Genomic DNA, 22,104 nt, shown 5'->3' on the forward strand with positions numbered 1-22,104 from the left:
ATAATGATGTAATGTTGATTTAACGCACAAAAGCTGCACAATAATAATATTGTTTATTATGTTTATTTTATATACATTAAACATAGGTATTATACAAAATAGACAATACATTAGGTACACATATTAGGAGAACATATTTTGATATTTTCAGTTATCACGTATGATATTACTGTTGTAATAAGTAATAAAATTAAACGACGACTACGACGAAACACATATTATTAGTATGCATCCTGGTGGTCGTGTCGGAAATCCATCTATGATGATAACGATAATATAGTCTGAGGATATAATGTATAAAGGCATTATGATAATATTGTATACCTATAATTGTTGATGATTATTGAAAATTGATGCATAATTAAAAAAAAAATAATATTTTCCAATTTCTCAATATAGTAAATATGAAAAAGTTGCAATGATTCATTTATTATAAGCAGAGCTTGCATATGAAAAAAAAAATTGTTATACGTTATTTACAATTAAAACGTTATACAAATGTTGCGTTTATCGTTATTCAGAATTAAAATGTTTATTATATTTTATAATTTATTAAATAAATTATTGGAATTAATTTTTTTTTTTTTAATGATATACTATATGTATATAACGTTTTGTGTTATGTTTCGTTGGATGATATTATATCATATATTTTGTTAATTGTTATGTTTTATTTTGTGTTATTTAATTATTTATGTTTATCGTTTTCCGTTATAATTACGTTTACAGATTTCAATCGTTTTTTGTCAAATATAACGTTATAATCATGTCGTTATTATAACGTTTGCAAGCCTTGATTATAAGTGATTTCAATTGTTATAATAATAATAATAAGTACCTGATAATTCGTGATATATAGGTATAGTTTTTGTTGAGATGTATTATTATAATTTATTATATTAGGATACTTATGTCGGCTATGACCGACTCCATGTTAATCGCGACGTGCATTAGATTTAATAATTGATCCGCTGGTTGTCAAAGTTTAAACCTTCCCTCTGATGGGCTTGATAAACGAAATACTTATAATTGTTTTTGATTTAAATCGATTATAAATTAATTGAAAAAATCATTTCTCTATTCTCAGTTGTGATAGTATTATAATATTAGCGATAGATTTATGTCAAACGTAGTATGTATTATTATGATTTAAAAATTATGAGCAAATATTTTAAAATATTGATATCAACCGATTTAATGAGTGATTACCTTAAACTATACCGATTCTGTGTATTGCTATCATTTATGTTTTATTCTGTTTTATTTTTACAATTAATTTTTGTTTTCGTTTACTTAAATTCATAAACTATATTGTTTCAGCACCTCCTATACCTGACCAATGAATCCTATCCTCGAGGGGAAAATCGAAGAGGGCGTGGAAAAGGAAGTCGAGCGGTATGTTTATTTTATTTTGTTTTTATTTTATATTTATAATTTATGGCGCTTTGGGTTTTTTAATAGTTAATCTTTACTTTCGTTTTGTATATTTTGAACACTGATTTTTCGTTCACGGTTTAAGCTAAATAAAATGAAAATATTTCGATTTTTTTTTCAAACACTAAATAATAATTAAAAACTAAAAATACCGCGTAATATTTTTTATTGTTGGTCGTGGTATATAGTGGCTCACTGGCATCTAGTGCACCAAGCAATAACTACAACAGGGACGGTATGTAATATAAAACAAGAGAATCGAAAACAATAATGAAATTACAATGTAATATTGTTGGGTTATAAAAGCATAATCAAGTATTATTATAATAGTTGTCGTTGTTAGGAATCAGCTTTGACATAACTCCTATTGTCTACAATATCTACATGTATAGTTATTCCGATCGATTTTCGAGTTAAAGGCCCAGTGGTCAGCGCACAATATACATGAATACGTATGAGTACATTATGATTAATTTCGTATGTTGTAGTTATGTTTAACTAGTACTATTGACCTAATTGTTTGGTGAATATGCGTATTTTCTTATGTAACTGATACGGTCATTGATGGAAAACAAAGTGGTCCATCCTGTAAATATTATTATACTGTTCAGTGTTCACCTGGTTTCTGTGTAAATTCCGTCGTGTAGCAGATAAAATAATTTAGGTTTCAATACCTGTATAGAATTCATGTGTTAAAAGGGGCTAAAATGAAATAAGCGAGGTGATCGAAATGTCGTTGTATGATGTACACATAAAAATGTATATTATATACCATTTAAATGATAAAAACTTCATTCAATCTTGATTTTTATAGCTCTACATTTTAATAAATACATACTGTAATATTGCTTATATTGTGGAGAATAATGTTCTTTAGAAATACATTAAATGTGTTTATGGATGGATAAAATAAAAATGTACGGACTGATTCTTTTTTGAAACTATTATAGGTCATTCGCACCGTATCGTCAAAGCCGTTTTGACGTAAACGGGTAAACGAACTCCGCGATTTAGATGTTATATCTAGGTCGGGGGCATTTAGGGTTAAGGTCTTTCCGCTGACGGGTGGGTTTGTATACAAAGGTCCACAGAATTTTCGGAGGGGGCCATCACTCGTCTGCGTACGTAACATAAACGAGGTTATTAGGCAAAATCCTTCTCTGTCACCACTGACTGCGTGTGAGGGGGTTAAAAGGGCACTTTGTAGTTGTCGTTGTGGTTGTCGCCTCCGTTTCAGCTTGCACCACCACCAAATCTACGTCTGCATCGCTACTATGCATCCACCGCTATTGCCGCCGGTGTTCTCAATGGAAACAGAAAAACCCGCCCCTCATGGGTTGTCACCTCCGTGGGGTAGGACAGTTTATGGCTCTTTCAAAAAAGGGGTGGCTGCGGTGTCGTCGTCGTCACCGCTAGTGGTTTAGAAAAGCTCACCGACCCGTTGCGATACAAAAACAGTCTTTTGCGATTGTCAACCACTGTATCACCTTTAAAAGTCCCCCTATCTGTCTATTAACGTGTATATATAATACATAATATTGTGTTTAAATTATTATGTACCGTACGTACAGCACGTATTATATATACGGGTGACCAGCGGACATAAAGCACAGCAAACACTGATGATGGTTAGCATGGTTACCATAGTACTAAGCTTCTACCGATAGTGTTAAATTTATTCTTTGACGCCGTGAAACTGTCGGAGGGTTGGTCGCGGTTGGCCGACGAAGACTCATCGCGTCGCAACGAATCGATCGGTCTACGATTGTATATACAGTCTGCAGCAGACGACAACGTCTGAAGCGTGCGGCTTTCGCACGCGTTATTTATTATTTCGTAATATCCTGGCCACCCCTACGTTGATTAGAAGCGGGGGTGGTCGGCGGAAGGTGAGGTGCGAGAACCGTACATATTCATCCCGACCGCTGGTTTCACCCTCTTATTTGTAGTAATTGTCCCGGAACACACGTTTTGCCTCGCGGTAATTACGCTAGCACACGCGAAACTCCATTACGTTGGACGATCGTCCGCCGAGGATGGACTCGGTGGGTAGGTCGAAGCCCCTCAGCCGAAAAAACTAATCATTCGTTTTGTGTACACGACAACGTAATTGAATAATCCGGTGGCGTACGTGAAATAGGTGTGACGTTAGGGTTTGTATCATATTTTTCTCTACGATAAAATACGCTTTAGCGATCTCCCTCCCGTCCCTACAGATGAAATAAATTAATAATTTAATTACTGATTCGTAAGCTCGCTGTCAACCAGCGCAAGTCCATCGATTGATTCGAAAAATCCGATTGGTAACACTGCCGGGACCGGGGGCCATCGATCGATTTTTCGACCGAAAGTTTTTTTGCGAACGCCGTGTTTTTGTTTAATAGGCAACTTATTATACTTTTCGGTACGCCGTCTTGTATTTGCGCATCACTCGCGGTGCCGGGAGAATCAAACCGGGTCGCGCGTCGGAAATATTCTAAATAAAATAATACTTCGATTATTGCACAATGTTTATATTATTCAAATATTTTATTTCAATAATTTTTAATTGGAAATTTTGTTTCATTTGTCTCCAAATTTTCTGCACGACTTACTGTTTAGTGTAAGTGGCCCGACGTAATTTAACGTCTTAATTTTTATGGTGGCAATTATGTACGTGACGACATATAATGGCCGAAATGAATTGAACGTTCAGATATTTCATGATGTTTTTTTTATGATAAATAGAATGCTTTTTAATTATAGTTAACTACTAAAACTGCAAATATTTTTATTGACTCGTAAAAATTTGTGTCGTTTTTACTTTTCGTTGTGTTTTTAAATTTATTTATGCAGCAAACTTTATGCGCATCCACGTCCAAACTTGTTCTAATTTGAACAATTAATTTCGTTTTTTATGTAAGACATATAATATCATAATAAACTAACCTTAGTCCATACTGGACGTCGAGTAAAAATTAACGATAGTCGGTATCCGAAATTAAATTGACACGTGTTCGATTAATTCAAATGATCGAATGTAACGACTGAAGAATGAATAATGAATCGATTAGAGGGGTACCACATAATATAATATTATTGTTATGATATTTTTTTTTAACCACTGTGCTCTGGGAGTCAAATTCCATAGGTTTTGTATTAAATGGACTTCCTGGTATCGGAAAACTGGTACATCCGGTAATTTAACCCTTTCAGTCCCCTTGTCCATTGCAATGGACATGTATTTCAATTAATTATCATAAATGCTATGTAATATGTAGGGATGTGAAACTTGAACTATATTTCTTAGAATATTCTTAAGTTTATATTAAGTTACTTTTTATAATAATAACATGTATTAAAATATCATTTTTAAACGATTTATTAAAAATAATATTCAATTATACATGGTCATTGATAATACACCTATGTAATCAATTTCGGATTTTTTTTTTATTTATCTGTGGGATCTGGTAGCACTGGATAAATTGTAAAACGATTAATAAACGTCTTGACTATGGTTTAAAATTATTTGATAAGAAGTTATATGTACGATAATAAGGAAAAACAGCTGAGTTTTCATTGTCCATTGTAATGGACATTATGACCAAAGTGTCGTGTTATTATCACGCACGTGCATCGTTCGGGTTTATTATCAAATTAGATTTACCGGCTATTTTTAGATGTATTTATATTTTTCATAACAAAAGAAATTACATTTTAAGTGAGGCTTATTCTGAAATTTTAAGTATTATTTTTTTTGGAAAAAATTTAAAATGAATAAAATACTAAACGATTTTGATATTGTTGAAATGCTAAATGGTTATGACTCGGAATTGGATGCTTTAGATAGTGATGATGAAAATGGAAATAAGCTCGATGCTCAAGTTGAAAAAGGTAATAAAATTGTAATTAGTGAAAAATTAAAATAAATACATTTGTTTAATAATTAATTTATACACATAGATACATTTCCAATTGAAGAATTCGAAAATTTAATGGAAGAATTTAATGCTGAACATTTAGAAGAAGTAGAGTTGGATCAGTTTGAAGAAAATGTCAACAATATTGAACAAGTAAATGAAAATGACTTAAGTACACCTCACAGTCCAATTGATAATTTAAAATTAACAGAGAAAAAAGATATAAAATGGCAAAGGAGTCCTTTCCCTAATTTAAATTTAAATTTGCAACCAATTGATGATATACAACCTGAAGTTATTGGGTCTGATATGATTGACCCTCCAATAAAATATTTTTCAAAATATTATAGTGATGTAGATTTTCAATTAATGGTTCAATATACTAACATGTATGCATTACAAAAAAGGAAAAACTTGGAAAAATACAGATATAAAAGAAATAAAAATATTTATAGGTCTCCATATCATAATGGGCTGTACAAATTTTCCAAGAATCAGAATGTTTCATAATAAGTAAATGTATTCAACTATTTTTTTTTTTTTTTTATATATATAATAAATAGATAATTTATAATATATTATATTATATTTATATTTTTTAGTTACTTTTGATTTTAAAAATTTGTTTTTGTTTTTATAAATGGAATATACCATAAGAAAAATAATTATGTTTTAAATATATTGTTCAGTTATACTTAATTTTAGAAAATTGTTCAAGTTTTGTTTTATTTTTATAAAGGATATTATACAAAAATTATTTTATTATTAATTTATGAATGCTATTGTTATAATGAAAAAATTGTTATTATATTTTATACTTTATATGTCTATTTGAATTGTTTAATTACATTTTATTAAGTACCAAACTTAAAAATTTTATTCTCATGTCATTTTTTCCTCCGAGTCATAATGTCCATTGTAATGGACAACCCTCCCATTTTGGCAAAAATGGGTAAAAGTACCCCCAACTTTTTTTATTGGATTTACAATGTTCTAAAAATAAGGTTTCTTGATTTGAATATTTTTTTTTTTACCTATTTCATAATTTGGGACTGAAAGGGTTAATACGTTTCGGAAAGTTGTTTTTTTCGTGTTTATTTTACACATATATAATATATATAGGTGTATATTTGTTTCCACTCGCTAATATTAACGGCTTCTATAGGATATAATATTTTAGATTTTACTTGTTTTGAAAGGTTGTCATAACTGTTCACGATTCATTCGTGGTGTACATACAGAGGAGGACACTTTGTATCATCCATATAATGTGCGTGAAATCGCCATCGACCTTTACCTAGAAAGGCATTGTGTTATACAGCATCCGCATTTCATTTGGTTTCACTAACAATAGACACTTGAAAGAACCATATTATATTGTTCGTGTTGAGATGGTGTTTCGTCTGAACTCTATATCAGGGGTGGCAACTTTTTTGGTGTCAAGGACAAAAAAACTGAAGATGCATTTTTCACGGAACGCAAATCGAATTCATCTTATTCTATCTAAACAAAAGTTTATAATTATATAAAATTTAATTTTTTTAAGTTTATCGTTGTTTGGTATATTAACTTAATATGATATATATTAACAATATTTTAATAATTACACATACTTATTTAAAAAAAAAATACAAAGTAAAAGTTAATGTGATTTTTGCGTTTGAATAGTATCAACCAATAGATTGGTCATAGTTTGATTTTTGGTGTGGAGTTCTCAATATAGCATTTAAGTGACTATCGGATAATCGTGAAGCATATTTGCTTTTTCGATATTTTATTAAATTTGTAAACAATTTTGCTCACAAATAAACGTACTTCCAAACACGCATAACATTTGTTTAGTAAAATAAAATATTTTGCTAAATTTAGTTTCACAAAGTCTCGAATAAAACTGAACTAAGTTGTGGTCATCATGATAAGCAGTCTTAAGACTTTGGTCACTTTGCAACTTAATAATTTCCATTTGTAAACAATAATATGGTGTACTTACAATATTTTTATGCTAATTATAAATTGTTATCGCGAGTCTATCTCATAAAGTCGCTATGAGGGCCGCGGGTTGTTGACCTCTGCTCTATAAAGTATATTTATTTGCAGTAAGAACTATATTATGTATTGTATTTTGATAACGTGTGTATATAGTTTGTTAGTAAACCATTAATGGTTTTATCTATGTATATATTTATATGTAAATGAGAAAATGAAAATCTTTGTCACGCATATTCTCTAAAACTACTCATCCGGTTATCTAAATTTTCTTTTAACGAAAAAGTACATCGCAGAGCGAGTTTTAAGCCTATTTATATGAGTTATATTTTTTTAAGTAATTGATAAATACGTTTATAAAAATATTTATTTTTTTCATGCGTGTTACCAGTTATTAGTTATTATTAGAAATTAGTATTTTAGTAAATAGTTGGTATACCACAACAGTGCAAAACTTTTTCGTTATTTTTGATTAATACTATTTAATTTTTTATAAGTTGTTGATTTTTAGTTTAGAATAAAAAAGATTAAATTTGAGTCGTTCAATTAAAAAAAAAAAAAAAAAATAGTTTTAAAAAATGTTGCTATTAAATAGCCAATAGTAACACTGGGTGTCTAGACGGGACAGCTATGTAAAGTTGATATCACCCCTATACCATTCAGAAAACCAAAAATATTATTTATATTCACAGGCATTATGCTAAATGTTGTTACCATTAGGCAACAAAGTTTACATAAATCAATTTTGTACGGGTAATAAAGTGCACGGATATAACTTATAGTTCTTATAAATTCTAATTATTTTCGTAATCCAATAATTAAGTTTTTAGAAATCTTTTAAGCTAATGGGAATAAATAATTTCCTTATATTTTGGTTGGTTTTCAAACGCATCTATATTATAGTGTTGCTAGAATGACGGAATTACTGATAAAATGTATTTATTTATAAAAAAAAAAACGATTTATTTAATGCTAACTTCAGTGGTTTTTGTGGTTAAAAAACAAGCGAGGTTAACGCCATGACATCTGTATTGATTTATTATTATAATTATTTTTTTTTTCGAAATCTATATATACTTACTAGAATATCTGATTTAATATACCTAACATTTGTATCAATATATTATACAAATATATCATTGTGATTTGTGATTTTGCAATCGGGAAATTTATATTCACTGAATATTTGAATAGCTAATATAGGTAATAGATATTACATTAGATTTGGACATTAGATATGTATAATATCCCAAACAAATTGTTATGATCTACGTTTTATTAAAAAAAAGATAAATTTTTAGTTTTTTGTATGTCGATTGACCTTATTTTTTAGATTTCTTACTTTTTACTTTTCAATTTCTTATTTTTTACTTATCAAAAACCGTGTATAATTTTAAATTATTGATACATGTGTAGTGATAGTGAAGGAGTTAAATGAAATACATTATACAAAGTTGTTTTTTTACGTTGAGTTTTTATTATTATTTTGAATTTTTACTTACATTTTTAATAAGTTTTTATTTTGTGACTGATTATTTATTTCATTTTAAAGTTTTAAACCACTCTATAAAATAAAAAAATCTGTACACGACTTTGATCAACATGATTAGTTATCAACTATTTATCGAAAAAGACTGAACGTGACGTTCGTTATACAATATTTAGATAAGGTGATGCGCTAATACGGCGTGTAAGTTATTGTATGTGTTTCGACTAAATATGCTCTCTAATTACTTGGCTATAAATGGTTACAGTTTTTGAATTTAAAAATATATTAATATTATTTGGGGTAGGATAGTCGTTTTATCACCAAACGCTATCAGGCACAATATACATTACACCAAATTTGGTTTAATCGATGCAATGAAAAATCACGTTTAGGGATTGACGAGGAACATCGTTTTTTAACCGTAATCGAGACAATCGTAAAATCGTCAAAATGACAATAAAAATATTGTTTGTGTAAAAATAAAATAAGATAAAAGTGGTACACAGTCGAGTGATCTACAAACGAAAATTTGATTTTCAATTTAATAGGTTTTAAATAGATTTTGGAAAAACGCAAAATAGATATCATTAATACTACACTGATTGAAATCGTTTTTATTGCATATAAACTGTTATTATTTTATAAAAAATATGTAATTGTAAATATGGAAAACTTTTTCGAAATTTAAATCATGTAATGAATATTATGACGGTAGGTACTGAAGCTACCATGAAAATTCTGCAAGTCAATTATTACTAAGTAGAATATTATTATTACGCGTATTGTCATGTACGCACATGTAGTGTAATTGCATTTTTAAGTATTGGAAATGTTAACTCCTCAAACATAAGAAAACAATTAATAGGTAGTATAATCTATTATACATTAATTATCATTAAGATAATGTGCGATAATATGAATTATTTTTGGATAACTAATTTTTTTTATAAGAATAGTTCCTATGTTTAACCTTAAACTATTTCAAACTATTTGATCTGTAGTATAAAAAATTATAAATAGAGTATACAGAAATATATAAAAGAGCATATATATAATAATATAATGGACTTAAGACACATGTTTATAATCATTAACGAATGATTTTATTAATAAACATTAATACTATATTATAAAATGTACAGAAATAGACGTATTGATTGATTTTTTAGGAAAAACATTTTTAATGAAATTAGTATTTTAGATTTAAGTCATAAGGGTAGTGTGGTAGGTAATTAACAAAATGTTTAAGAAAACTATACAAGTAATACGTGACTGTGAGACCCCGAGGAAATATTGCCGTTGAAACCATTACACAATTTATCACGTAACTTAGGTTTAAATTCAACACGATTTTTTTCTTTAATTATTTCACGAATGTTTAACGTGGTTAAACATGATTTTCATGTTAGCTATTACCTCCACACACGCACAATATATTTCCAGGTTAAAAAATTAAGTGAATCTTACATTATACAGTACACTAGTATAAATTGTTAATAGATAATAATATTTTAATGCTGTGAATAAATCTATGTGAATTACGATATATTTTCTTGAAACTATATGATGTTACGTCGAGCACACGTGGTTGCCAATGTGAAAGCCGGATGATGAGAAAAAAATTCTATCGAAAATTATTGGATGCTGTCAGTGTCAGAACGGCGAATATCTTTCATGACGCAATGATATACGTTCTGATATATCTGAACAATTTTACAATTATTTACGCACTCAATTGTTTAAATAACATTGTACGCACGTTACGTTATACCTATAGATACGTCACGACCGTCTACGTTATATCATATAATATCTTTGTAGATAAACCTTTATTGACGGTGTAGTGTATGTAGCGGGTATATGTTGAGCATGTAGCCGAAACGTGTATGTTATTATTATTATTACCTATAAATTACAATACTTAATTATCAGACAGTTGGTCGACGACCCGTACTTCCGATAAAAGCGACGTGACCCAAATAGCGTATATACGCACGTAATTCAGAGGCGACGACAGCCGGCGTGGGCGACGAACACGCGGGACGTGGCGGGCAAGCAGCTACCGCACATTACGGCGATACCGAAGTTACAGTTAAAATACAGGAATAATGGTTTGGCGGGTACAATAATTAACGTGCCCACAGAGCCGATAGTCGGCGATCGAATCTGGAGGGGAACACACGCGTTGACGTCTGGTGAATGACGCGCGGCGTTCTCGGCGAATTTTTCGAAAAATTTCCAACAATCCTTTCCCAAAACATTCGAGTGGACACGACGTAAACGTAGGATGTAGTCGTGCCGAGAGTAATAATATTAATGCGCCTAATAACAAAAACACGATACGTCGTTGCGACGACGACGGAGTCGCGGCTACGTAACGTGCGATAATTATGGGGCGCAGTCACGGCCGCACTGTGTCGCGGCCTCGACGTCTGCCGTGCGCGCGCGCGCGCACCGTAATAATACACAACTACTACTAGCACTACTATATAGTAATACTATTACTACCATAACTACTACTACTAATAATAAGTAATAATAATAAAAAATATAATAATATGCGCTCGAGCGTTCGGACGACTGGAAGGGCTGGAACGGCAGCGTCGGCAGCGTTATGTCGGCGCGGGCGGAGGACAGTCGCGGTTTTCTGATAATACCACACGGTCAGACCTCCGCTGATATCGAACGCGCTCGTCGTGCACTCCGCCGCCGAAATTGTTTTCAAAAGCGCCTAGCACAGCAATACGACAACCGTGCAATTGCCTAAACGCGAATCGCGAAATCGCGTACGATGGCCAACGAATGGCGGAAACGATGGAATCGGTAGAGACGACGAGTACGCGTTTAGCCGATCGACCAAGTCCGCGCAAGCAATAATAGGTAGGTAGGTAATATTTAATTTTTTTGTTTGCGTCGACGACGGATCGAGTGGCGGTCGAGAGTAAAAACGCCGTTCGCGGTCGTGTACCTATGTATTGTGATGAGGACGATTGTGCGTCATGATTTCGGTGGATACAACGGGCGTATGGCGGTACAGAAAAATGATATGGTATCTAATATTATGATTGAAATTACACTCTCGCCAAGGTTTTCGAGGTAGAAAACACTAAAAAAACACTCTGCCTCAGAAGGGAAACGCTAAATGGTCGAGAAAATAGTACCTACACCTATAGTATTTAATTATGCAGGTGATAATCATAATAATTACTTCGAGAACGCGTGCATTGTAACGTTTAATAATTATAGTTTGCACCCGTGATTGTGCAATAATATATTAGATGGTTCATTAATTGTAAAATTCCTATATTATTTTATATAACTTAACTTTTTACATTGTTTTTTTTAGATCTTTTTTAGATCGTTACTTGAGAACATTTTTGACGTTTTATCGTCATAATTTCTTAAGTTTTGCTTTTTTGATAATCAATGTACGTTTTTTAATTTTATGTTTCAAAGAAAAATATTATTACTTATTCTGAGTATATTTTCGAATTTTGAAGTATAAAAATCAAATTTCAAGCGAGTATTATAACCGTTTGTATGGTAGTTAGGTAGTCGTGGTTTTAGTTTTTTCTCCAAAACACAGTGTGTTTAAATTATGGAAGTATACAAATGTATTATATCGTACAGCAGTAATCGTAGTTCACGTTATTGATGTTTCATGGTAATTCATGCAGTGGCCTCGCTTCCACACGTTCTACGATCGTATAATATGTATATATGTTATGTCGTCGTCGTGCGTATACAACACAATAATATAGTATAATATTATACTTAATAGAATAGCTTACTGCTTACTGTACCGTTAATGTATACACTATATATGTATTCAAATATTCGAAAATTTATTATCCAGGTGATTTTATAATATGAGTATATACCGTCCGAGGTCAAAAGTCTATCTTACGTGATATTTGTTTGTTCTCATAACACTCAAATTTATCTAACTGTCTTAAAAATTTTAACGATTATCAGTTATCATAATATATTATACAAGATGTAGGTAATGGACAAAAAAATTTCAATTATTTTTATTTCGTCCAAACACAAAAATATAACTTCCTTAGCGACTAAATAGGCTATATAATAGTGTATAATATAATAATATATATATATATTAAATAATGAATAATATACCTGTATGTATTGACACCATGACCAGTTTAATCTGATATTTAACTATTACGCAATAATAACAAAATAATTAGTAAATTAAAATCAGTTTAATGATTAACATTTAACATAAAAAAAAAAGAAAAAATAGGCGGTTTATATGTAAATATTCGTTTTAATTGACGTATACAATCTCGAGATTTTTTTAATAATTTAGATCGCATTTTATTAGAATACAACCTATAATAATACATTTATCAAAACTGTTTATTTAATTCTGTTCGTATATGTTAATTTATTATTTAAAAGTAAAAGATAATGGTACTATTTCTTCTATAAAAATCGGTTTTAGTGAGGAAATAAACTAATAAGCACCTACTAAATAGTGTAATGATTTAAACTTATATCGAACATTTTGAAAATTACCTAATTTATTATTACAATATTACTAGGTACTATTACCATTGATTTAATTATTTATAAGAAGATTACAACAATAATTCGTTTAGTCTGCTGGTGTACGCGAAGTTTAATCGAAGAATTAATTTATTTTGAATAATATGATCAATACATATCATACAAATATCATCATACAATATTTAACTTTGTTTGATCAATGATTATACAGTATTATAGAAGCATATTAACTAATATAATAATTGTATGATTAAAATTTTTTTTCTGTGTTCGATAATTTTATTATTTTCAAGATTAGGTAGTACAAAAACAGAGGAATGTTTTCGCTTGTGCACGTTCAATATAAGGATTAAAATATTATTTTATCGTATAAGCATTTAGAGATAACCTGATAAAATCATGGTAGTTGTAATATAGTATGCGACGATAAGTAGATAGTATTTGACGTTATCGTCATGCACAGAGAGTTGTGTCTTAAGTCAAACCACACGAAAGTATCTGTTTCATTCGTAATATTCCGTTTATAATATATACATATATATATACAAGTTGGACCCACTTCAAATAATAGAGCTTTTGAATTCCGAAAACAATGTGCTCAAAGTCGTTGATTCACTCCTTCCCACCATACACACTTCACCGAGCACCCATTCTTTTATTATCCCTCGGGGTATATAATTTGTACAGTATAATATATACGTACAATACAATGTATAAAAGCTCGTGCGTATATATGTTGTGCGGGTTGTGAAAATGGCGTGTAACAAGTGCGTTTCTCGAAAAACGATTGTGGAAGGTCGGGTAAAATCCCTCGAGCGCATTTCCCGCGGTCTTTGGCTGCGATGCAGCATCATCACCAGTCGGTAGTAGTAGTTTTATAGCAGTTTAGTAGTAGTAGTAGTAGTAGTAGTAGTATATAGTAGTCGAAAGGCGGACTATAGAGAGATGAAAACCATCGATACACATTGATGAAAACTATCGTGAAGTTGTTTGGCGCTGAATCAAAAATATTCATACGCCCACACACAGAGCAGTAATTTCTATTATTAAACCCAAACAGCCATTTTATTTTTTTATTTACATTATTAACAGTATGTTTACATTTTGTCGTAGTATATTATATGTGCTACATTAAAACGTTATTTATTGATTGGAATCTTACATTGAAATATATTTGTAACAGGCATACAGAAACAAGGGCAACCGATCGATATCTGGTAACTCGGGCGCACAACAACAGTCTCCCGGACCCTCAACTCCACTGAACGGAGCTCCTGGATCACCAGTGGTCATGACCGAATCTCATCACAATTCGGTATGATATCACTCGAATCACAGATACTTTGGTGTCCACGTAGCTTATGTTATTATAATGTGTTGTTTCTATTTTAGCTTTCTGGCACGGTATTAACGACGTCTAGCAACGGGACTGGGTTTTACGGCAACCAGGCAGTTAGCATTATGGAATCTGATCCCAATGGCATCGGGTTCAGAGATAGCAGATTCGGAACGCCAGCCACTGTGTGGCATTCTACCGACGGAAACGCATTGGGTTAGTACGATTACACGAAAATAATTATGCTTATGTTATAAAAAAAATTTCTATAAAAATATCATAGATAATAAAAAAAATAATGTGAAAACATTTATTTATACGTAAATACATACCTACATATAAAATATATTATATTATGTAATATTTTTATAGGATGGACAGCCGTCACCCAATCGCCCCAACCTCAGTATGTTGGCCAACAAATTCAATTAGAAGACATACGATACCATTCGCCTGCCAACACTTTGCATTATTCTACTCACGCTCCACCAAATGTTTATAATCAACCGGGTTATCAAACGGTTAGCGCGGCTCAAACGCCGACAACTGGATTCATTCAAGTTAGCAATGGTTTCGCTCAGCAACCCACCCAAGTAACCACCAGCTCATTAATAAATGGCGTGCCAAACGTTGCGCCTACTTTAAACGGCAACGTAGAATACTTGGAGACTTCGGGTAGAACAGATTTTGTTAACGGAACACCGAATTACAATCACATTTCCCAGACTGTAAGTATACTTGTTTTTTTCTTTAAACGTAATATAATTATGTATATATTTAATTTTAGTAATCATTATAATTATTTTAATTCTTAGGTACAAGAACAATCACCATCTTCTCAGACCTTAGATTCGTCCAACGACACATCTGTCAAAGTAGTTAACAACAGTTTTAGTCAACCCGGTGCGGGAAACGCGATACCTGGGTACCCACCTCAACAACCTCCCCAATCGCAACAGAGTTTACACAACTCTAATGGGTAAATAAATCGCTATTACTAGTTTTTAAATTATATTTATTTTTTCATTATTATTTAATGTAATTATTATATATAATTACGCAAACATAATTATAACTATTATTTTAAAATTTTAGATAATAATCAATTAAATTAATAACTCGATAAGTTATATAATTTCATATTGTTTTATAATTAATTAATTTTATAATTATACTATTTATTGCTTTTAAACTAATTTAAAATTTTAAAATTAAAATTATTTAAAAAAGATAATATATTTATTAAAATGCAATATTGCTTTTTTTTTTGTTAACAGGTACCCAGGTAAAAATGATGGAAATTCCATAGGGGAGGAGAGAAGTCGAGTTTCAAACTCTCCAGCAACTGGCGTATGGGGCCAGTCAAATAATCAATATGATACATCAACACCAGTGTCTGAAAAAAGCAACTTAAATAGTCGAATAAAATCAATGATTCTTAACAAACAACAATATCAACAACAACAATATTTACAAGATAGACCACAAGATCAACAACAATCTCAACATCAACAATATCTCAATGAACAGTATCAAAAAGAACATAACTCTAATGAACAAAACAATCACCAACATATGCATCAACAACAGCAGCAGCAGCAACAACAACAACAACAACAACAACAAGTGCAAATTCAGCAACAAGTTCAACACCAACAGCAAGCTCAGCAGCAACAAGCACATCAACAAGCGCAACAACAAGCGCAACAACAAGCTAAACAGCAAGCCCAACAACAAGCACAACAAAGTGCTGCTCAGCATCAGCAGTATCTTAATGATCAGTATCAAACTGAACAGAGGCATAGCCCTCAAGACCAAAACAACCATCAACAAATGCATCATCAGCAACAGATACAACAACAACAAATACAACAGCAGCAGCAGCAGCAGCAACAGCAACAGCAACAGCAACAGCAGCAACAACAACAACAACAACAACAACAACAGCAGCAGCAGCAGCAACAACAACAACAACAGCAACAACAACAACAACAACAACAACAACAGCATCATCAAAGTATGCAACAAACGCATAATCAACTGCAAATACATCAACAACATTTGCATCGACAACAAATAATGCAACAGCATCAAGCGCTTCAACGTCAACAAAGAAACGACGACAATGGAGATGCCAAGAGTCCATTGAATCAATCTGATCATCAACAATATCTGGCGGACTCCAAACAAAACTTAATTAGCAATAATTTTTTAGTCCAAGGCCACCATCCTCGGAGCTTAGCTATTGAGGGTGGTGGCTTCTATTCGGAAGTCGAACGACATCCGAAATACCATCACTACCATTATCATAATGAACAAAAAAAATCAAAAGAAAAACTACAATCACAGCAAAAACAACGACAACAGAAAGATCAGCAACATCAACAAAAATTTGTTTATAATTATATGAAAAGTCTAGAAACCCAAAAATATAGCCATATTAAAGAAGAGTTTATTAAAATACCATATGAAGTGAGATTGCACCAATTACCGTTTGGAATCGATCCTAGAGTGAGCCAAAAGAATGGCTATGTATTCTGTGGAAATGGTGGCCCTAATCCTATTGATGTTGTGGCGGGTCCATGGTGCTGTCGAATGGGTGGTACAGATACTCCAACTACTAAACATTTGTCTGATGGGTGTTGTCATGGATTAAAGGCGTTGGATGAAGAGATAGATCCGGTGGAAGCAAAACAAGAGAATGCCCTGAATAATAGTCAATGCTCTGATAATATAGATGATAAGTATGTTATATTATTATGATTTGTTATAATTTAAAAAAAAATGATGTTTTATAAATGCACGATTTATTTTAGACAAAAAAATAACGTCAAAGCTACGGTTCCTGATTGTAATTGTTTCCCTACTGATCAAGCCCCGCCAGAACCCGGACCGTTTTATACTCACTTGGGTTCGGCCAATAGTTTAATGGAACTTAGAACAAATATGGAAAATATGTCAGGAATCCGAGGAAAAGGAATACGGATGGAAAAGGTAAGGAAATTTCCCATTATGACTAATATTTGTATTCACTTAATTTTAAAGTCTTACAATTGAATTATAGTTATTGATGGTTGTTAATTTTTCTGTTTGTGTTAATTTATATAGGTATTGTATACTGGTAAAGAAGGTAAAACTACGCAAGGTTGTCCTTTGGCCAAATGGGTAATACGACGTTCGTCGATCGACGAAAAACTCTTAATAGTTGTCAAAAACCGACGAGGACACAAATGTCAACATTCTTGGATTGTCATTTGTATTGTATCGTGGGAGGGAATATTGTCCGACGAGGCCGATTTTCTGTACACCATGCTGTCGCATAAACTTAACAAGTATGTTTGGAATATTTATACCTATAACATTTTAATTAACTCACGTTATTTATCTATATTTTTATTAAAAAAATCAATTTATTTAAAATAGATATGGAGTACCGACTACCAGACGATGTGGTACGAACGATCCACGAACATGTGCCTGTCAAGGGCTTGATCCGGATTCATGCGGAGCTTCGTTTTCGTTCGGTTGTTCTTGGTCGATGTACTACAATGGTTGTAAATACGCAAGGAGTAAAGACGTGAGAAAATTTAGGCTTTCCGTTCGGACAGAGGTAATTTTGGTTGATCAATTAGTTTATGTATTACATTTTAAGCTAATATACGAGTAGTGTATTAATAATATTAATTTTTTTTGTTTTTAACTAAATTAGGAACAAGAATTAGAAGAACGATTGCAAATGCTAGCCACTAATTTATCGCCTCTATACAAATCATTAGCGCCACGTTCATACAACAATCAAATACAATATGAACGTGAAGGGTCAGATTGTAGATTAGGTTTCAAACCTGGTCGTCCTTTTGCGAGCGTTACGGCTTGTATAGATTTTTGCGCACATGCTCATCGAGACTTTCACAACATGCACAATGGTTGTACAGTCGTAAGTCAATTAATTATAATTATTTATTATTTTAGAAAAATTTTTCCTAAAACTCATAATAACTTTTAGGTGGTAACATTGAACAAACATCGAGGGTTTCAAAAACCTGATGACGAACAATTGCATGTATTACCTTTATACGTAGTAGACGAGTCGGATGAATTTGGAGACAAGCAGGCTCAAAGTGATAAATTTAAAAATGGTTCGGTCGAAATGCTTTCCAAGTATGTACCTACTATAACTTATAAATGATTTATAATACAGAACATTAATTGTATTTATGATAATTATTTTTCATAGATTTCCATGTGAGGTAAGAGTTAGATCTGTACCATTGACTCCTTGTAGACGTAAGAAACGCCAAGTTGAAGAACCAGAATCTCCTAGAGGAGTATCTACAACCTCAGTACCACAGAAATCTGAAAAAAATAATGATACACAAGTACAAAGTTCACAAGTATGTCATGACATTATATTTTATATTCTTCGTTAGCATAAAAACTAATTGTTTACATTGCTGAATTTAGATATCTTCAACGGTATTGGATAGCCCAACAATAAATATGTATCAACGATGGAACCATCAAGATTTATTGGAGCAGAGCCCATCTAATTTCTATAACGTCCAAGAATACAGTCCATGGAATAATATTGGTAAGCTAACATTTTAAAATAGCCTAAATGATACCGTTATTATTTTTTTTAATCTCTATAGCAATTATAATATTATATAATAAATGTTTTTAAATAGATAACCTCATGTCACCAAGCATGGCGATGGAAATGAACTCGAAAGCAAACGTGACGAATTACCAACCGTCATCTAGGCATCACGTCCGCAACCTATGGCCACCCGTCGGTGGTGGATTGCCTGGTGGCAAGCCGGTCGAGCCCGCATTGGCCGGAAATTCAACTCCGTTGATACAAAAACCACCAGATCACTATAGTCAATCGACCAGCTACGCTCAGAGCAGACCAGTTCCGAGACCGGCTGAGATAGAAAATGCCAATAACTATAATTATTATTATAAATCTAGTCAAGCCCTGTCTAATTCGACGGTGGCGACAAACGTTGTCACCGCCCCCCAAACAGAGTATAGTCATTGTTATAGTCAACAACCAAAGTATTTGCCACTGCACCCAGAGACTACTACTAACCATTGGTGTCCACCACCAACACCACCGCAGTCAGATTTGTATCCGCCATCACTACCGCAACCGTTCCAAATCCACGCCTCCTATCAGGACCCGACAACTATGTTCAATCAGGTAAGTTGCATTTAATAGTATATAAAATACATATAAAAATATGTCATGTATTTGTATTAAAAATGATTTCATCTCTTACAGGGGATGTCCCAGTACCAGCTTCCAAGATGGGATCTATACGGACCGACACCGTACTTCCCCTCAGTTGTGCCCGAACCTGCAGCGGCGCCCAAAGTACATCCAATCGGTGAAGTGACCGATTATGTAGAGAATGAAGAATGCTTCAAGGTATGTTTTATGTACACGTTAATTTTTTAAACGTGGTTGCGCAATGATTAACATGATAAAAATCAGTTGGAAAAAGTTTTTACATTTTAGTAGGTGTTGAATAAGATATTACAGTTGACAACCAATCTAAATTATTTGTTTTATTTATTTATTTTTAATTACGAAAAACTTAACTTGTACTGTTTTGTAGATGCTCTATGATGCATTATGTATTTTCTTAACTAATATTTTTAGATTTAGGTTCTCAAGTATTTCTGAAACCTGCAATACAATTTACATTTTATTCAATTACCGACCCATTCAATAAATGTAGGAACTAGTAACTATACAGTTCTTATACAGTGCACACGAAAGAATAATTAATATATTGTCATACATGTCAAATAAATATTTATTTTTCATTTAATTACTTATCAGTTTAAAACCATCCATTTTTCATCGCAAATGTATTCTTTGAATTTATCGCGAACTTGGTTACTCAACATCAGTTTAGTCATTTACGACTAAGAAGTTGTATAACAGTTTGTATTCACAATTTTTCAGGATTCGCAAATGGGTGGCGTGGCCATAGCGCTAAGTCACGGTTCTGTTCTATTCGAGGTGGCCAAACAGGAACTGCACGCTACCACGGCACTTCGGAAACCTGACAGACTGCATCCGACCCGCATCAGCCTAGTGTTTTATCAGCACCGAAACTTGAACAGACCAAAACACGGATGGGACGAATGGGAAGAGAAAATGAGGGTGCGAAAGATGGGCAACGCATCTACCAATTGCAATAGCGGCACTGGCACAGCAGCCACGACTACGGCCATCACGGCCAATCCACTGTTGACAGCCAGTGGTGGACGCAAATCGACCACTGTGACCACCACCACGTGGACGACACTATTTCCAATGTTCCCGTGCGTAGTAACCGGACCATACCAGGAGAACCAATGTCAATAGTTGCAGTATACGTATGCCACCGGAGCAAAAGGGATGAGGTTGTTTTACTTCCTTTTTTTTTATATTCGTTTTTATACTTAGTCGATCGGCCGCCCCTTACGCCACGTGATTTCGACTTATCTTCTCTACTCAATCCCGCCAAAAATTCGTTATTTCTCCTCCGTACAATAAATTATTATACACACAACTATACTTCTCAAATTTCATCCGATTGCCAAAGAAGTTTTATACAATATACGTTTATCGTTTCATTTTTTATTTGGATTAAGTAATCATTTTACTTTTATAAGAAAACCCTAGATTTAAGTATCAATTTTTAATCACGATTTTTGTTATAATTTGTTTTCTTTTTGTTTTTACTTTTTTCCTGTACATATTATAGTGAAAAACGTCTCTTCCCCCCCCCCCAAAATAAGGAATATGTGTGTATTATTTTTTAATTGACAACTTTTTTTCATGATGATTTAAAAATATTTAGTGTTTTATTTTTGTACTCTTAACTAATCGCCTATTTATATGTATATTAAATATTTATACTGCCGTTGTATAAACAATTTTAGATGAAACAAAGTTAACACGGCTTCGGTATAAATTGTTTTTAAAATTATTATTCTAAAATAATTCTGTCGATAAACTCACTTACTATTCTCACCCATGAGTTATAAATGATCGATTTTAGGTATACTCTTTTCCTCAATCACCCTTTAAAATAAGATAATTAAATAATGTATTTTGTGTTCATTAAATAGATCTCTCTACGATCGTAAGTAGAAAGTCCATCACAGTTATTAGTGTTTAGTATGTACAAAACACTGGCGGAATCAGAATTAAAATGTAATAATAATACATAAAAATAAATATATCAAATTTGACTGATTAGTTAGGTAGCTATCATAGGGGTAGTGTGTGACCTATTTAGTTATAGGGATATTTTTTAATCATTATTCATAAGTAATAATGCAAAACGACAACGCTCATAAATTTTTGAAATTTTATTTATTTTTTTTAGAATAAATCAAGTGTATAAATTTGTGTAAAAAGACAG

The 22,104-nt window shown here is 32.2% G+C and overlaps 2 protein-coding genes across 4 annotated transcripts; both read left to right on the forward strand.

Moving 5' to 3' along the window:
* The first annotated feature begins 1,323 nt into the window (after positions 1-1,323).
* Positions 1,324-21,353, forward strand: LOC112599429 (DNA N6-methyl adenine demethylase-like). Of its 3 annotated transcripts, none has more exons than XM_025346340.1 (16): positions 1,324-1,395; positions 14,525-14,656; positions 14,734-14,893; positions 15,050-15,405; positions 15,493-15,656; positions 15,955-17,421; positions 17,494-17,671; positions 17,786-18,009; positions 18,101-18,287; positions 18,387-18,614; positions 18,684-18,838; positions 18,915-19,071; positions 19,142-19,268; positions 19,366-19,883; positions 19,965-20,111; positions 20,655-21,353. In XM_025346340.1, the coding sequence occupies exons 2-16, from the start codon at positions 14,633-14,635 to the stop codon at positions 21,057-21,059; spliced, it is 4,497 nt and encodes a 1,498-aa protein (XP_025202125.1). In that variant the 5' UTR covers positions 1,324-1,395; positions 14,525-14,632; the 3' UTR covers positions 21,060-21,353. The 3 variants fall into 3 exon arrangements, with proteins under 3 accessions (XP_025202125.1, XP_025202124.1, XP_025202123.1); XM_025346339.1 differs by lacking the exon at positions 1,324-1,395 and adding an exon at positions 11,390-11,695 and having other exon boundaries at positions 20,655-21,059; XM_025346338.1 differs by lacking the exon at positions 1,324-1,395 and adding an exon at positions 11,390-11,691 and having other exon boundaries at positions 20,655-21,059.
* Positions 5,132-5,846, forward strand: LOC112599428. Its single transcript, XM_025346337.1, has 2 exons — positions 5,132-5,310; positions 5,380-5,846. Exons 1-2 carry the CDS (start codon positions 5,190-5,192, stop codon positions 5,844-5,846), a joined length of 588 nt encoding a protein of 195 aa, XP_025202122.1. The 5' UTR covers positions 5,132-5,189.
* Positions 21,354-22,104: the final 751 nt, after the last annotated feature.

Source organism: Melanaphis sacchari, unplaced genomic scaffold, assembly GCF_002803265.2.
Source record: "Melanaphis sacchari strain LSU unplaced genomic scaffold, SCAv2.0 Contig518_pilon_pilon, whole genome shotgun sequence".
In the NCBI taxonomy this organism is placed as follows: domain Eukaryota; kingdom Metazoa; phylum Arthropoda; class Insecta; order Hemiptera; family Aphididae; genus Melanaphis; species Melanaphis sacchari.

Bases quoted from the DNA above. Each gene is read 5' to 3' on its own strand.
- LOC112599429 (XM_025346340.1), top strand. From the start codon at position 14,633: ATGACCGAATCTCATCACAATTCG. The intron at 17,422-17,493 runs GTATGTTATATT...GATTTATTTTAG, and splicing joins TCTGATAATATAGATGATAA to ACAAAAAAATAACGTCAAAG. The intron at 18,288-18,386 runs GTAATTTTGGTT...TAACTAAATTAG, and splicing joins GGCTTTCCGTTCGGACAGAG to GAACAAGAATTAGAAGAACG.
- LOC112599428 (XM_025346337.1), top strand. From the start codon at position 5,190: ATGAATAAAATACTAAACGATTTTGATATTGTTGAAATGCTAAATGGT. The intron at 5,311-5,379 runs GTAATAAAATTG...TTATACACATAG, and splicing joins CGATGCTCAAGTTGAAAAAG to ATACATTTCCAATTGAAGAA.